The sequence below is a fragment of the Portunus trituberculatus genome, chromosome 17, assembly GCF_017591435.1.
Source record: "Portunus trituberculatus isolate SZX2019 chromosome 17, ASM1759143v1, whole genome shotgun sequence".
NCBI lineage: Eukaryota > Metazoa > Arthropoda > Malacostraca > Decapoda > Portunidae > Portunus > Portunus trituberculatus.
In genome coordinates, this window is record NC_059271.1 from 13,528,104 (window position 1) to 13,540,191 (window position 12,088).

At 39.6% G+C, this 12,088-nt stretch overlaps 1 protein-coding gene across 2 annotated transcripts in view; it reads left to right on the forward strand.

Moving 5' to 3' along the window:
- The first annotated feature begins 1,162 nt into the window (after positions 1-1,162).
- LOC123504736 (SH2 domain-containing protein 3C-like) overlaps positions 1,163-12,088 on the forward strand; it is a 315,439-nt gene continuing 304,513 nt past the window's right edge. For both annotated transcript variants that reach the window (XM_045255494.1, XM_045255495.1), the window contains exon 1: positions 1,163-1,461. In XM_045255494.1, coding sequence (XP_045111429.1) covers positions 1,404-1,461 — 58 coding nt within the window. In that variant the 5' untranslated portion in view covers positions 1,163-1,403. The remainder of the gene's footprint in view (positions 1,462-12,088) is intronic.

The following is a 12,088-nucleotide window of genomic DNA, read 5'->3' on the forward strand; positions in this document are numbered from 1 at the left end:
AACTCATGGGAAGATTCTAGCCATTAATCTTCTGACCTCCATAGACCTTCCTAATGTCAATAGAATGGTATAATCGTACACAAATCTCAATGTAAAAATGTGTCCCAGTACTGAAGGGATTAACAGATACTTTTTTTCATGTAAGAGGTTACATCAGAAAGGCTATACAAAGGGCTGTAAAAGACCAAATGAAGATGTCAGTCTCAGACTGATGTACACCACTTAATAGAGTCCCTCAGAAATGCTTTAAATTAAAAATCTCTGTAGTTTTCGTATTTAGCAATTTTAGTGTGTTGAGACATGACGCATTGGTGTTAAGTTATCGTTATCGTTTCCATATCTATATACGTGTATAGCGTAATCAGAAACATGTAATTAAAACGGAGGGGCTTGATGGTGAATTGAAAGTGAAAGTGTGTGTGTGTGTGTGTGTGTGTGTGTGATTTGATTGTAATGTGTTGTGGGCAATACTGCTTTCATATGGAAATACATGGCAAGAATACACGTTATATAGGTAAGATATGGGTCTATAACGACGTAACTGCTAAACTTCCCATTATCATTAATCAACAACACATGGGCATTGCACATAGGTAAGAAGTTGTCACCAAGACCCTTTATAGTACTATATGATCCATTTGGCAAGTTATCCTCCATTCTTAACTCCTGTCAGTAAGCACATAGATCTATAACAACGCTATTAACAATAATAACTGCTGAATACTCCTATGCGTACAACTAATCAACACACAGGTAAAAAATTATATTCAAAGAACCTCATGTGCACTATTTGTTAAGCTATCCTCTATTTGTAACACCCATCAAGCGCAGACAGACACGAGAGCGACCCTAGGCAACAGGCAGGTCAGGCCATCACCGAGGCATATTTGGTGTTCGATCCTGTGCCAGTGACCAGGGCATCTCTACTCACTTCTCAGATGCAGGACCACTCACACGCTTCATTTGCAGATTTACATTACACTTCTTATCTTTATCATTGATGTAAGATAAGTAGAAGAGAGACTGTTTAATAGCGGTTGCAGTTTCAGGGTTAATTTGTAGAGTGACTTGGCAGCTTGGATTGGGACGTGGTGTGCTGACGCTCTCGCCCATTGAAAGTCCCTGAGCCCGAGAGTCCGGGGTGGACGCGCATAGACAGACAGTGGTGGAACAGTCGTTGTGAAGTGAGGGTGTGCGGCGCCACTATCCGCGAGTAACATCACGTGAATTTATTCTAGTGTGTGATTGTAGTTATTGCATGGTGGTTTGAAAGGCCAGTTCCTGTGGTGTGGTAAGCCTTGTGCTAGTCGTGGAGTGTGGAGGATGAGTGCATCGCTGTGGGTGTCGAGAGCCGAAGACGAGGGAGGTAAATAGGAGAGGACAAGACTCAAGGAAATAGCGACATGGGCAACAAGTTCTCAGCGAGCGGCCGCGATCCGGGGAAGAGCCGCGAAGAGAAGGGTGAGTGTTGTTTGTGGATACACACACACACACACACGCACTCGTTAATGTTAACATGAACTTTGTTATTAGTATTATATTATGATCTTAGTCGTGTTATTATATTTTCACTTTTTGACCACCTACAGTATGTCGAATAAACTTATCATTTCCATTATCACACACACACACACACACACACACACACACACACACACACACACACACACACACACAAAGCAGCAGCAGCAGCAGCAGCATCGCTGAAGACACTACATACATACACATACGTACATCTTTCCCTTACTAAATTGCATGCTTATCTTTAAAACTAGTATACATAATGTCATATGTAATACACGGACTCTTGACGCTTTAGAGTACCTTTAGTACGTGTGGCAGTCCTCGTTCATATCCCGCCGTGTGTCGCTATCAGCGCTTTTATCTAGACGTACCGTGCTCTACTTTGTGTTTCGTATTATGGAAAAGAAGCTGTTACACAAAAACGATATATTATAGACACAAGGTACAATAGCCGAGTGATATGAAAGATAAAAGTGAAAAAATGCGAAAAATGGATTAGTATGTTAAGCAAGGACACAAGAAAGGCGTAATACGAGACCACATTTCTTATTCGGCGTGGAGTTGCGTTCTTACAAGAAGAATAAGCAACTCAGGCATGTATGATTAAACAAATACATGGAACTTTCTTAGAAGAGGCGAATGAGAGGCATTGGAGGGGGGAATCAAAAGGGCTGTTTAATGGAAGAGGAAATGCTACTTAGCCAACCAGCCAGCTAGAGAGACGGACGCACAAGCCTCTCGGCACAATCAGACTACAAGTGTTACAACATTGAATAGCCTTGCAGAGACACTTGAACAGGTGCAGGCAAGGCCACGAGGCAGATGACTATTCTTTTCCTACATAATGTGTTCCGCGTTTTCTGCCAATCTTATGCCCTCTCTGTTGATAAGATTTTTAATGGATTACAATGTTTAGCATCGAAAGATATGTAAAATTCTTCTTTTTTAACGGATTTTTTTTCCTCCTCTGTAAGCCTTAAATCCTCAGATGTTTTTAGAATCTACCTAGTGTTTACATTTTGTAAGACTGTCTGCTCACCGGAGTGGGTAAGCTAATGGAGAAGGCAAAGCACATCAGAAATATGAGTAGATAAAGTCGGATAACATGCCATTTTATGGTCAATGTCTCTTGCTGATCCTAACTTTTCTGATTTGTAGAGAATTTATGTTCATTATTGTCGGGTTTTACAAGACTATTAGCATATGAGAAAAAAAATGGAAGAAAAACGTATAACACAGTGGAAATACGCGCAGATTACATAAAATTACAAGCCATATTCGATTCTCAGTCTGTCAAAATTCTATATAAGTACTCTTGGGAACTTTAGATTAAAAGAAAAGGCAAAAAAATTACAGTGGAAATAAGTAGGTACAGTTAAAGAGAGATAGCATCCCATACTCTCTTACGCTGCTCTACATTTTCTACCAATCTTAATTTGATATATCACATTTTATAAGATTGTAATTTCCAAGAAAGTCACAAAACAACTGAAGCAAGTACAGATTAAATCAACCTAACTTCTCTTTTCACAATACTTTCGGTGAATATTGCAAGCATCCCGACTAATTTATGATCTTCTAAAGACCAAAATCATACACTTAAAATAATTTAATTGGTTTTAGGATATTCTGAGACGAGATTAATTAAATACAGTTACATCACCTCACTATAGAACTTTAGTAGGTATACAATGCATTTCAAGCATACATAAACGATGTTGTGGCCTACACTGTACACAGTTTCCAGACTTCACCCATTAGGAACATTGCGTGTAAATATCAGGTACAGGAAGCCCATGCATCGTTACCTAAACAGGATGTCCGTTTAGGTCGTTCCAAGTCACAATTGGGAGGTGGAAATTAGATGAATGAATGAAAGGATAGATGGATAGGTGTGTCATGTGTAGGTCTATTGATTTTTGTTGGTTTCTTAGACAATCCCTTATATTATGATATGTTTTCTTTTTACAGAATTTAAGTAAACCAGCCAGAGGAAGTGAAAACAAAATCCTGTCCACTTGCCACTCCCAAAAGTAAAAAAAAAAAAAAAAAAAAAAAAAAATAGAGGTTAAAATTAAATCAAAAGGAAAAAAAGATATACTATAGAAAACAAAAGTTTGTACATAACTAACACGGAGAGGACGTGCAGAAAATGTAGGTACAGTGAACACAGTTTATGCCTACCAATGATTTACATTCTCATGTACGTTCCTTGGTTCCAATAATGTTGCACGAGTGTTCTGGACGAGAATAGAATGAAGATAAAATTGTGCATACGGAGAATATAAGCATAGTACTCGTAATTTTATCCAACACTAATGAAAAAAAAATAATCGTGACATTACTTATTCTCTCTTTTAATTTTTTGACTGTTGATTTGATATATTTTCTTAATCAAAAACTACTCTGAAGGACTTACTATTTTTCTACAACCACCTCTGAGCACAACACTGGATGGATATTGAATAATCTATTCCTTTCTTCCCCTTATCTTATTGGTAGATGCTCTAAAATATCATTATCTTAAGTGTTGTAATCTTCTCCATATCGGAGTGAAAAAGTTTGTTAGTGTTTTGCACGAGTTAAATAGAAAGACGAAATTGTAAAGTGAAAGTTAAGTAAGTAGAGTAAATAGAGAGTAAGTAAATAGGAAGAACTAATATTAATCATGGCATTATTTATTCCTTCCCTTGTTTTGTTTATTTTTTGTGTGTGTGATGAATGTATACACCGTGCGAAGATCATTAACTTACCTAATTACTTGTATGTATTATTATCTTGTTCTGAATCACTAAATAATTACTTCACTGCATTGTTGTGCTTCAGAAATTGAATCCTGCTTCTGGAATCTTGACAAATATTTACACTTTCTCTCTCTCTCTCTCTCTCTCTCTCTCTCTCTCTCTCTCTCTCTCTCTCTCTCTCTCTCTCTCTCCACGATTATGAATGTTGTTCTTGTGTTGATTAAGTGAGTGGATTGGTGTAGCAAGTCTTGAGACTGACGATGATGATTGTCAACTAGAAATTATACCGTTGACCGATGTAACAATGAGAGAGAGAGAGAGAGAGAGAGAGAGAGAGAGAGAGAGAGAGAGAGAGAAGAGGAAATGAAGGTGAAGCTATATGTGGAGGAGTAAGTGAGGGAGGAAAGGAGAGAAGAGGGAAGTGTGGAGGAAGGAACGTAGGACGGTGAGTGGGAGAGAGAGAGAGAGAGAGAGAGAGAGAGAGAGAGAGAGAGAGAGAGAGAGAGGCGTTATCGGGCAATGTAGAGACTTTCCAACGATCTGAACGTGATTTATATGATAATATCTTTTGCATTCTTTCTTATCTGTCTTTATTTTTTTTCTTTCTTCGGTCATATTTATACTTCGTTCCTTTACTTCTCCCTGTGTCTTTTCTGTTCTTTCTTAAATCTTTTCTTTCCTTTTTCCTCTTTCCTATTTTTTTTCTTTCTTTACTTCCTTTATCTTTTCATCTCTCATCTTCGAGACTTCCCTGAATCCTTTCCTCCCCTCTTTTCATACTTCCTTTTTTCCTCTTCCTTCCTTCCTTCCTTCCTTCTTTCTCTCCTCCCTTCCTTCATTTCTTCTTTTCTTTCTTTCTTACTTTCCTCCTTTATTCTGCTCTTTGCTCTCATTTTTTCTTGTTCATATTATATGTCTCTTCTTTCTTTTATATCTTCATTCTATTTCTTCGTCTCTTTCATTTTCCACTCATCCCCTCCTTATCTCTCCTTTTTATCTATTTATTTTTATCTTCTTTTTTCCTCTTTTTCCTTCGCGGTCTTTCTTACTCACCTCATAAATTTCTTATTCTTATTCTTATTCTGTACTTCCTTTTCTCTTCACAGTTCTTTCTTACTTTCCCTTTGTTCCCTTGTATCCTTCTCCTCTTACCTTCATCTTGACTTAACCCACACCTCACATGTTCATCTTTCTTTCTTCTCCTACGCAAATTCATCCGTCCATTCATGGACCACTGAGAGTCCTACAATTCACCTCCTTGAGATGGGCAGGTAGAGGCGAGCAAGTGTCAGTGAGTTCCTTTCTTCTCTCTCTCTCTCTTGTGGACGTGGGCTGCGGATGATGGGCAAGAAGCTGTGTAGACGAACCTTACCTTTGTCAACATAATCTTACTCTTCCTCCCTTGGCTTATGTGCTGGTTAAGTTCTCTCTCTCTCTCTCTCTCTCTCTCTCTCTCTCTCTCTCTCTCTCTCTCTCTCTCTCTCTCTCTCTCTCTCTCTCTCTCTCTCTCTCTCTCTCTCTCTCTCTCTCTCTCTCTCTCTCTCTCTCTCTCTCTCTCTCAACAACTCCCACTGTTCACACTTTACAATGAACGCTTGCCTCTGTAGAACCCATCCTCTCATATCTCCACCTTTCCTTCAACACCACTGACATTGAAAACGACACGTGCAAAGGCGACGCAGTGAAGGAAAAACGCCCGTGTTGAAAACAAGGTCTGTATTCTGAAGCGCTCTTATACTCCATGACTTTTCAAATGCCACAGAGATGATCATCCAGGTTCTCGAAAGTGTGTTCGCTATTAATAGTGTAGGTATCTTGTTAATTTGTCGCTGTAACCTTGAAATCACTCTTAAAGAAAAAAAATTAACGAACCCTTTTGAAACTAAGCATCGGTGCGGTATAGAAGCGATGAAGAATATGCCCTCAACAAACCAAACACATCACTTCATGACTGAGCATTACTGCATTCAATGATTGTAATTATACATGGAACCTCCTTGGTGTGTGTGTGTGTGTGTGTGTGTGTGTGTGTGTGTGTGTGTGTGTGTGTGTGCGTGTGTGCGTGTGTGTAATTCACCATGGTCGTCTGCTGGTCACTCAGCCAGTCTTACCCATTACGGAGCGAGCTCAGAGCTCATAGACCGGGAAAGCGAGGCCACAAACCCTCGAGTTACATCCCGTACCTGTTTACTGCTAGGTGAACAGGGGCTGCACATTAAGAGGCTTGCCCATTTGCCTCGCTGCTTCCCGGGACTCGAACCTGGACCCTCTCGATTGTGAGTCGAGCGTGGTAACCACTACACTACGCGGTGTGTGTGTGTGTGTGTGTGTGTGTGTGTGTGTGTGTGTGTGTGTGTGTGTGTGTGTGTGTGTGTGTGTGTGTGTGTGTGTGTGTGTGTGTGTGTGTGTGTGTGTGTAACCTTCTCTTAATTAGCAAAGGAATGTGGGTGGGTGTAGACGTGCTATTATAGTTGGACTGTGGGGGTGTGTCGGGGGAAAGGATGTTCTTGTGGCTTCTCTTGTGTACACTCGAGGCGTCAGGAACTGGTTTGTGGAGTACTATGTGTATGAGTGTGAGTGAGTGAAAGGAATTAAGGGTGAGTGGGTTCGAGGTTTTAGTGTAAGCGAGAGGGATAAGAAGTGAGAGGGACAGTTTTCAGGGTAAGAATAAGATGTTATGTGTCATGTCAGAAGATGGTAGAGTAGTTCGCGGTAGAAGAGTGATTTAGCTCTCTCTCTCTCTCTCTCTCTCTCTCTCTCTCTATATATATATATATATATATATATATATATATATATATATATATATATATATATATATATATATATATATATGTGTGTGTGTGTGTGTGTGTGTGTGTGTGTGTGTGTGTGTGTGTGTGTGTGTGTGTGTGTGTGTGTATATATATATATATATATATATATATATATATATATATATATATATATATATATATATATATATATATATATATATATATATAATTCTTGTTTTTCTTTTAGGGAACGATAATTGTGTTAGTTTTGTTTATATTTTTTTTTTATTCCTTGATAAGTTTTAATTTTGTTTGTTGTTTATTTCATATCATTATTTTTTCATTGCATTTTATATTTATCCCAGCTCAATCATAAAAGAAAATACAGATTTTTATACATGAGGTGGAACGATGAGTGCTTGAATAAAGTATGTGGGAAGTGAATAGATGTGTCACGAATGAAGAACAAATGTATGATGTAGTAGTAGTAGTAGTAGTAGTAGTAGTAGTAGAATGTAGTAATAGTAGTAGTAGTAGTAATGAATCGTTTTCATTTTTTGTCACTATGATAAAGTATTCAAATTTGTCACATAATGAGAACAATGCATGCTGTCACACATATAAACCAAAATATAGATGATATTCTGATATAAGTTTACGATTTGTATTATAGATTATTATTGACCGATCTCTGTGTGTGTTTCACTGTTTGATCTGCTGCAGTCTCTGACGAGACAGCCAGACGTTACCCTACGGAACGAGCTCAGAGCTCATTATTTCCGATCTTTGGATATGCCTGAGACCAGGCACACACCACACACCGGGACAATAAGGTCACAACTCCTCGATTTACATCCCGTACCTACTCACTGCTAGGTGAACAGGGGCTACACGTCAAAGGAGACACACCCAAATATCTCCACCCGGCCGGGGAATCGAACCCCGGTCCTCTGGCTTGTGAAGCTAGCGCTCTAACCACTGAGCTACCAGGCGTGTGTGTGTGTGTGTGTTCTCTAAGTTTCTAAAGTCTTAGCTGTGTCTTAATGTGGTTAGTGTAAGAGCAATTTGTTGGACAACGCTAGTTATTGAAATTTTGTGTTAGTAAAATATCTCCATAATTGTACGTATGTCTAAAGATAGCCAAATATATGTTTATCTATCTCTCGAACTGTATATGAAACACGTCTCTTTCGACACGACTATTTTCAAAAACCGCAGATCTTATGATGTAGATTATTTTTTAATGTCATTAACACCGTAAAAACCAGTGCAACAAACTAGAATCTTTTTAGTGTAATGTGTGTGTGTGTGCGCGCGCACGCGTGTGGGGTGCCTGTCAGTATCAAGGCTTTCTGGCAGGGTATTTCTGACCGCTGGAAGTGACCAATAGTACCCGAAAGACTTCTAGGGTGAACCGTTAACGCACCGCTCGAGTCTCGGGTGTTGAGTGTCAACGGTCGCCGCCTACAGGGACCCCATAAAGAGAGAGAGAGAGAGAGAGAGAGAGAGAGAGAGAGAGAGAGAGAGAGTTAATAAGACTTGAAAAGAGGAAAGTAAAATATAGTTTATACCTTCTCTCTCTCTCTCTCTCTGTGTGTGGGTGTGTATGCGTGTGTGTGTGTCTGTCTGTCATAAATTTGCAAAACATGGCAATAAGAAAACTTTTACAAACATGAATACCATACTTGTATGGAAAAAAAACAGCAAGGACAATAAAAAAGAAACATTTCTATAATTTTCAGTGATTTCTCTATATGTTGCCAGGTATTAGGTGTCATAAGGTACAAGTTAAGGAGCAGTATGATGTTGTAGTATTCTCTGACTAGCCAAGACACGGATGGAGAGGTAAACTAGAGATGTACATTACTGCTGTTTATTGTTGTACACACAAGCGAGCGGAGATGAGTCGAGCGGTGCGTATGTCCCGGAGTTTCGGTGCTGACTGGCGAGTCCTCGGCTGAACATCCGGCCCGTGACCTCACACCATCCAGCTGGGGTCAGGTCACTGCACCTAGCCCGGTTGTTCTCAGGTAGTTCCACACATGGGCCGGATTAGCGTGGTGGAAGAAGTAGTGATAGTAGTATAAGTATAGTATAGTAGTAGTAGCAGTAGTAGTGTGGTTCACTTCAATGTCTTGGTTTACGATTCAACATTTCGTTTCTTATACATATAGGAAAGGTAGAATTATAAATCAGAACACTATCTATTTACCACATCCTCGTCCTCCTTCATCCCCTCCTTGTAAGCCTTCCCATCACCACCTCTCACCTTTATTCTGTCTTTCCCTCTTGTTATTCCCTCCCTCCCTACCTCTCTCCCTCCGCTCTCCTATCAGCATCCTTCCCTCCATTACTGCTTCGTACTATTATTTCTGTCTTCTTGTAAACCTGTCCCTTATCACCCCTTCACCGTTATTCCCTCCTTCCAGAGCTGTTTTCTTATTCTCTCAAGAATTTCTCTTTCTAATTTTCATTTAATATCCTTTCTTCCACAACTATTCATCCTTCTGAAACTTGTATTCATGCCAGCGTTCCTCTCTCCAGCTTTTTTCTTCTTTTTTTTCAGCACTCATCCCATCTCCCAGCACTTTTTCTTTTTCCACCACGTTTCCCTTCTTTCAGTACTCGTTTTCCTTTTGCAAAACTATTTTTTCTTCCCCTATTAATTTTTCCAGCACGATTTCTTTCTATCCAGCACTTTTTACCCTCTTCCAACACCCTTTTTGCTTCTTCCAGCTCGCTCTTTCTTTTGAACGCTCGTTCTTTTTTTCTTCAATTTATTTGTTCCAGGAACCCTTCTTTCATCATTCATCCTCTTTCCTATACTCCCATCACTTTCCACCATTTCTCCCCCTTCTAGTTCTCTCATGATACTTACGATACTTCGACACTATTTTAATCCTAGTATCATTCCTTTTATCTCATTCCGAAATCTCTTCTCCGTCCAGCATCCCTCCTCTCCCGTAAACGCACAAACATCCAACAATTATCCACTCATCCCTTACACCACATTTACCAATCTCTGATAGTCATCTCAAAATACCGCATACTTCCCCACTCATACTTCCCACACCGCTCCCACCCCTGCCCTGCTGCCCTGCCCCGCCAAGGTCGCTAGTCAAGGATGCATGTAGCCTTGACGTTGCTGAAGGGAGTGTGTGCCATAAGAGTGTCAGTTAAGTCGTCAAGGAGTAAGGAAGAAGGGGAGGGGTGTGGAAAGGTCGCTTCACACGTCACTCGGAATTGCCTGTTATAGCTCAGGTGGGGATTGATATAGAACAGAGCCTTCCACTTAATTATGGTTCATGCTACTTGTACGAGTATATGTGTGCGCTGCAAGATTTAAAGGGCTTGAGTGGGATTGACGCAATGTTGTATGTGTTTTTATTTATTTATTTATATTTTTTTTTTCGGGTCGGGATGTTGTAGGTAATATTGATTTTAAGCAGGAAATAACCGAGATAAAATATTTGTTTGATAATGATGACTTAAAAGAGTGGTTTGATTTTACAGGTAACTCTTGGTGGAATGTGAATAATATTTGTCAGTGAAATATCTTAAATTATGGTGATAGAAAAAAAAGTGGTGACTCAGGAGTTTAATTTCCACTAGCTAAACTCCGGAGCCGCCATTTTTTCTTATCACCATGACTTAAGATATTCCATGTTAGAAATGACGAATATCATTCAAATCCCGCCAAGAGTTATCTGTAAAATCAAATCACTCTTTTAAGTTATCATTACAAAACAAATACTTTATCTCGGTTATTTCCAGCTTAAAATGTTAGTAAACTTATGTAATTGTGGGATATAGATTATACTATTTATTTCTAGGCATGTGATATCTTGCACAATACTGATTAGAAATTTGCTTCTCATGTACATTCCATGTAGAAGTTATAAGACTGTAGTAATGTTATATTATTAACTATTGATGTATTTTGCGGAATATGATTAAAACCGAATAGGTCCTCACATGATATTGAATACGTGTTAATGAAAAAAAAAATTAATATTCCATAGAGAGAGAGAGAGAGAGAGAGAGAGAGAGAGAGAGAGAGAGAGAGAGGTGAGGTAGATAATGTAGTTAGTCTGAAGCACCAGTCACACAGTAAGAGATGGTAGCGTAATAATCAGCTTACCTTTCCCGGCTTAGTGATAGAAGTGCCACGCTCAGGGTTAAACTATGAATTATAGTAAACATGATCTACCCGTCTCCTCCTCCTCCTCTAGCTCCCCTAGTATCTTCACCACTCCATCCTCATATTCTCCCAAATCATGTCATGTATAATCTATATGTATATATATTTTGTCTATGTTCATCTGTGTACTTTCCTCCTCTCCTCCTCTTAATCTTTATATATTCCTCCATCCTCTCATCCTCCTTATCACATTCTAGCCTCCTGTTTTTCCATTCCCATCTCCGGCAACTCCACCTGTTTCCCCCATCACTTTTATCTATTCATCCATCCTCTTTGATTCCTAACCTCTTCGTCCTGTCATATCCTATTCTACACTCCTTTCTATATATTTCTATCTACTCTCCTCGCCTCCTCGTACCTTTTCATTCTCTCCACCTTATATCCACCTAGGTATCCACCTTCCATCCTCTCTTACTGTCCCTTTTTTTTTTTTATCTTATCTCTACCCTATCTGTCAACTCTCTGCATCTTTTGTTATTTCGTCCTTCGTGTCCTCATCTCGTGACCATCTCTACCCGTCTTCAAGTAAGAGAATGTGATAAACTTTGCGTGGCACCCAAGGTTCATTATGTAGAGATCAGAGAGGAGTGATTTGTGGACTCGCCTAGCTGTGGAATGCTGCGTCTCAAGGGGATCTGTTAGTCCTCCTCGTCCTTCTCCTTTGTGGTGTTCATTTCCTTCTCCTCCTCTTACTCCTGGTCCTTGTGGTTGTCGCTCTTCTCTTCCTCGGTCTTGTTCTCTTGTTACTGCTCCTATTCCTCTTCCTTTTCCTACTTCTATTCTTCCTCATCCTCCTCTTCTTCCACTTCTGCAGCACTACCCACAGTGTATCATTATCATACTCATCACACACCAGCACTGTC